This window comes from Mandrillus leucophaeus, unplaced genomic scaffold (assembly GCF_000951045.1).
Source record: "Mandrillus leucophaeus isolate KB7577 unplaced genomic scaffold, Mleu.le_1.0 Scaffold264, whole genome shotgun sequence".
In the NCBI taxonomy this organism is placed as follows: domain Eukaryota; kingdom Metazoa; phylum Chordata; class Mammalia; order Primates; family Cercopithecidae; genus Mandrillus; species Mandrillus leucophaeus.
In genome coordinates, this window is record NW_012102743.1 from 2,448,933 (window position 1) to 2,454,978 (window position 6,046).

The window sequence follows — 6,046 nt, forward strand, 5'->3', positions numbered from 1 at the left end:
AAAAAAAAAAAAAAAAAAAAACAACAACAACAACAAAACATGGTCCTATGTGATTGAAGGAAGATGGAGAAGTTTTTCAATATCCCCTCCAGGGCTATGGCTTCATGAATGAGCAAGATTTAAAGCACTTGTTTTAAGTAATTCTGAGAGCAATCTATCTCAAGTGAGTATCTTTTGTATTATCTCCTTAAAACCAGTTTTAGATGACGAATTATGATTCTGTGTTTCTACAATGAAATAAAAATTCCAGTATACTCAAGAATGCCTGCCACTCACCTTCTTGATGTAACCTAACAATGTCTCTATTGTGGTCTATGCAAGCTTCCTACTATGGGGAATTAGGAATAAAGCTGATTTTTTGCACAATGGAGGCATGTTATGGGATAAGTCTTACCCATTCATAGGCTTAACATGATTCATTTTGTGAGTCTATTGTGAAAAGCTGAGCTAGGACAATAATATTCCCTTTCTTGGAAATCTGAACTAGAAGGAAAAAAAGTTCCATTTGGCAGGTGTGGTGATGTATAGACAAGTTTGTACCAGGATATAAACCTTGAGACCTGGCTCTACCACAGATCTTGCTCTTCCTCAGGTCTCAATTTACTAAGTTTACTAAGGTTTCTGCCCCTCCTGAGGTCAGGTTATTCAACTTTATTTGAAATAACCTGCAACTGGCATTTTTATATTATAGCTTCTTAATTGCACGTTATGTCACTACCATGAAAATATGCCTAAATTCAAATTCACATGTTACTTACTATTTTAGATATGTTCCCTATAGGCCTGGGTAAAGCAAAAGCTGAATGACTTCTTGCATAGCCTAAATATTTCCTTGGTATTACCTTCACAATTTTAGATATATTTTTCTACCCTTAAATACTAAAACCCCACATGTAAGAATTAGGTAGCAGCTATAGCACTAAAGAGGCAGTTCTAATCTTAGAAATGTATTTCTCAGGTCTACCACTTAACTAAAATCTTGAGCAAGTCATTTTAGCTCTTAGGACTAGTTTATTTATCAATGAATGGATCAGAAGACTGCTAAGATCCTTTTCAGGTCTATAATTACGTAAATCCTCTTTGAGTGGGCTTTTTTTTTTCTCTCAATATTTAGTCTACAGCATTTACTAATCTTACATAACTCCAGCAAAATACTAGCTCAATATGTAAGCTACGTTTCCCAAAGTGTGACCTGAGGTGGTACATGATATAAACCCAGCTCACACAATGACAAATGCTTTCTATTTTAATAATTATCTAATTATTGTACTGGGTATTAGTAAAAATCTAACTAGCATATCAAACCACTGATTTTATGTACGTAGAATGAGTAATAAGTAAAACAGACTTGAAAAATATTCAGTAAGTTCTAGTACAGTTGGTACTCACTTACAAGTAATAAACAGCATGAAGGCAGTATGTGAATGACTCAGACTATGGAAAAATTGAGACAGCCATAAAACCTTTGCACATTCATTTAATAATGCACCCAGCACAATGTGCCACACAGCTTATTTCCACTAGATGTTATAGATAGGCCCGTAGATTTTAATGTTAATAGTGAAATAACTGTGACCCAGAAGTGAGTCTTCAGATTTATTTTTTTGCAATATTATTGGAACAGCACTAAATATACCATCTGTGAAATGGAAAAATTCAAAACAGTGCTAAGTATGGAAAGCCGAATATTTATCATCAACTGCAAGATTACCTATCTTCCTTAATGAGTCATAAAGTATGGGATGCAAGATTCGGTTCCTACCCATCATTTAATGGCTCTATCTACTTTGATGACTTAATATCCTTAAGAGTAATTCTTTTAAAAATTGTTCTTCAGGCCAGGCGCAGTGGCTCCTGCCTATAATCCCAGCATTTTGGGAGGCCAAGGTGGGCAGATCACCTGAGGCCAGGAGTTTGAGAACAGCCTGGCCAACATGGTAAAACCCTGTCTCTACTAAAAATACAAAAATTAGTCAGGTGTGGTGGTGCCCGCCTGTAGTCCCAGCTACTTGGGAGGATGAGGCATGAGAATCACTTGAAGTCCAAAGGCAGAGGTTGCAGTGAGCCGAGATCACGCCACTGCACTCCAGCCTGGGTAACGAGCAAAACTCCGTCTCGAAAAAAAAAGAATTATTCTATCTTAATTTCTCTTTCTCCAGTATAATTACTCTCTTTTTAAAAAAATTTTTTAAAAGCTTTCCCATAAAGTACTTGTTTATTATCAGTCTCAAGCTGGTATTTAGCCTTAGATGGAGTTTACCACATTCTTCAGGCTGTGTTCCCAAGCAATCCAATTCTGGGAAAATTCATTGTGTCAGGGGCCACTACCTGCCTGATTTTCTTCTCTTAATTTTATTTATTTTTATTTATTTATCTTTTAAAATTTTTATTTATTTATTTTTTGAGATAGAGTCTTGCTCTGTCTCCACGCTGGAGTGCAGTGGCACAATCTCGGCTCACTGCAAGCTCTGCCTCCCGGGTTCGAGTGATTCTCCTGCCTCAGCCTCCCGAGTAGCTGGGGTTACAGGCACACACCACCAAGCCCAGCTAATTTTTGTAATTTTAGTAAAGACAGGGTTTCACCATATTGGCCAGGATGGTCTCGATCTCTTGACCTCGTGATCCGCCCGCTCCAGCCTCCTGAAGGGCTGGGATTACAGACATGAACCACCGCACCCAGCCTATTTTATTTTTGAGACAGCATCTTGCTCTATCTCCCAGGTTGGAGTGCAGTGGTGCCATCTCAGCTCACTGCAACCTCTGCCTCCTGGTTCAAACAATTCTCTTGCCTCAGCCTCCCCAGTAGTTGGGACTACAAGTGTGCGCCACCACGCTAGGCTGATTTTTATACCTTCTCTTAATTTTAAATCTCTCTCACCTTGATATCAAAATTTGGCCAGATGTAGTGGCTCACACTTGTGAGGCCGAAGTGGGTGGGTAACTTGACGTCAGGTGTGAAAGATCAGCCTGGCCAACATAGCAAAACCCCATCTCTACTAAAAATACAAAAATTAGCTGGGCATAGTGGCACATGCCTGTAATCCCAGCTACTTGGGAGGCTGAGGCAGGAGACTCACTTGAATCCCAGGAGGCAGAGGTTGCAGTAAGCCAAGATCATGCCACTGCACTCCAGCCTGGACAACACAGTGAGTGAGACTCCATCTCCAAAACAAAACAAAATTATACCATACTACCCACTTTCCCTAAAAATATAAAAGGATTGGAAATTAGGAACTCATATCCATTTTCCTATTCTGTAATAACTTCTCAACATCAATTGTTAATGTTTCGTCTTTTTTATAACATTAAATCTACTGTTACCTTATATGAATGAATTATTCTAGTATAGCTCAAATATTTCTTTACTACTACTGCTACTGTGGATTCGGTAACAGATGGTATTATAGAAAAATAATATAAAGTTCTTACCTCAGGCCTCAGAGAAGGAAGAATAACAATTTCTTGCAATGCCTGTTTTGCCAAGTCTTGACCAGCTATATCATCAAATTTAACAGCTGTTCCACTAAGAAACAAGACCTCAGTTAGTTCTACAATACAAACAGGACCCAGTTATTACAAGATGAATCCTAAGCCCTATGACATATAGTTATTTTTATGTTAACTGTTAAACTACAGTTAAATCAGTAAAGCAATGGTTTCTACATTGATAATTGAAAACTATCATAAAAATTAAGTATGTAAACCAGACAAGGTATTTATTATCTATTTCACTCCTGACATGTTTTCTAAGTAAAATTAAAACATAAAAACTATAAAACATTTAGATGGCAAAACTTACTTGTCCACAATTTCATTCATTATAAGGTTAGCAAGGTTGCTGTCCACATTCCTAAAATTCTTCAAGTCTTTTTTCTTACGAGCAGCAGTTGTAGGGGTAGAAGGTTTATTTGTTCTATTTGTTTTTGGAGTACCCTTAAAGGATACAAAATTTTAATGTGAAAATACAACATAACATTTACACTTTTCATAAATAACCTTAAAGTTCACAGAATTCAAGCTTTAAAAATAAGAGAAAGAGTATAAAAATCCAGAAATTGTATATTTACCTGAAGGTAAAACTCTATTCACCAGAGAACTATATTTGGTATTAAGTCAGTTATAGAGGATTTTATCCAGAGATTTAGTTTTTACAAAATAAAAACAAATTTTAACCCTTGTTAGAGTCATGACAAAACTCTAGGTATGTTACTGCTATAAAACATTTACATAGACTGAAATAATTTTAAAAATAAATTTAAAATGAAATATATAGCATTATATAAAACAGACTGGGTAAGCAAAACTTGGTATTAAATGTCTAATGAGGTCCAAAAAAAGTTTTAGAGCAAGTTGCTCTGTAGATTTTAAAAAATATTAACTTTGATTGGGTGCGGTGGCTCATGCCTGTAATCCCAGCACTTTGGGAGGCTGAGGTGGGTGGATCACCTGAGGTCGGGAGTTTGAGACCAGCCTGACCAACATGGAGAAACCCTGTCTCTACTAAAAATACAAAATTGGCCAGACGTGGTGGTGCATGCCTATAATTCCAGCTACTTGGGAGGCTGAGAATCGCCTGAACTTGGGAGGCAGAGGTTGCAATGAGCCAAGATCGCACCATTGCACTCCAGCCTGGGCAACAAGAGTTTCAAAAAAAAAAAAAAATTAACTTTATGGAAGCTTATCTATTCTCTAAAGTATTACAAAGTACTTATAATCAACTTAAGCAAGCATAGTATCTTAAAAATTTTTACATTTGCAAAAACACAGCAATGAAAGTTACTGTCCCAGAATACCTTATGAGTGGTAGGAGCAGGACCAGGTCCCTGTTTCACTCCAGAAACCATGGATAAACCACTGTAACTAGGTGCTCTATGATGGCCTGAAAGGCCTGCAGATCCAGTTTTCATAATTGTTTTTGAACGAGGCAGTGAATTACTAGTGTGTGTTAAGGGGTCTTTTCTTTTTGGAACAGCTCCACTTTCTGACAAGGAAAAAGTAAAACCATTGTGATTAGAAAATTGTAGCTGAACATAAAGACAAGCAAACATTTGTAAAACCAAGGTAATATTTTTTAAATTCAAAAATATTTCAAAATAAGATTTCAATGAGAACACGTACCAGGGTCTTCATAGGGGTGGTCACTAGGTAGATAGGAATATGGTTATTTAGTTTTTTTCTCCCTAATGTATATTCTAATTTTCTCTCTTTTTGAAACCTGTGGCCCAGGCTGGAGTGCAGTGGCATGATCACAGCTCACTGCGGCCTTAATCTTCCTGGGCTCAAGAGATCCATCCTCCCACCTCGAACTCCCAAGTACCTGGGACAACAGTTGTGCACCACCAGACCGGGCTAATTAAAAAATTTTTTTTGTAGAAACAGGGTCTCACTATGTTGCCTAGGCTGGTCTCAAACTCCTGGGCTCAGGCAATCCTCCTACCTTAGCCTCCCAAAGTGCTAGGATTACAGGAGTGAGCCACTGTGCCTGTCCCTATTCTACTTTTCTTATTAAAAACAGTATTTGTGCCTGTAATCCCAGCTACTTGGGAGGCTGAGGCAGGAGAATCACTTGAACCAGGGGCCAGAGGCTGCAGTGAGCCGAAATCATACCACTGCACTCTAGCCTGGCGACAGACTCTGCCTCAAAAAAAAAAACAAAAAACAAAAAACAAAAAAAAAAACCCCAAAACACAAAGAAAACAAAAAACAGTATTTGTAAGAAGAAACTACTTCATTCTGGGGAACAGGAAGGTGATATAAAAAGGTTACAAAGCGCCAGGCACGGTGGCTCATGCCTGTAATCCCAGCACTTCGGGAGACCAAGGTGGGTGGATCACCTGAGGTCTGTAATTCAAGACCAGGCTGGCCAACATGGTGAAACCCTGTCTCTACTAAAAATACAAAAATTTAGCCAGACGTGGTAGCAGATGCCTGTAATCCCAGCTACTCAGGAGGTTGACGCGGGAGAATCACTTGAACTCGGGAGGCGGAGGTTGCAGTAAGCCAAGATTGCATCACTGCACTCCAGCCTGGGTGACAGAGTGAAATT

At 38.3% G+C, this 6,046-nt stretch overlaps 1 protein-coding gene across 1 annotated transcript in view; it reads right to left on the reverse strand.

Moving 5' to 3' along the window:
* SPAST (spastin) overlaps positions 1-6,046 on the reverse strand; it is a 122,415-nt gene that overhangs the window by 38,986 nt on the left and 77,383 nt on the right. Inside the window, exons 7-9 of the mRNA XM_011984255.1 lie at positions 4,794-4,981; positions 3,800-3,933; positions 3,430-3,523 (exon numbers count right to left, since the gene is read on the reverse strand). Of these exons, the coding sequence (XP_011839645.1) occupies positions 3,430-3,523; positions 3,800-3,933; positions 4,794-4,981 (416 nt within the window). The remainder of the gene's footprint in view (positions 1-3,429; positions 3,524-3,799; positions 3,934-4,793; positions 4,982-6,046) is intronic.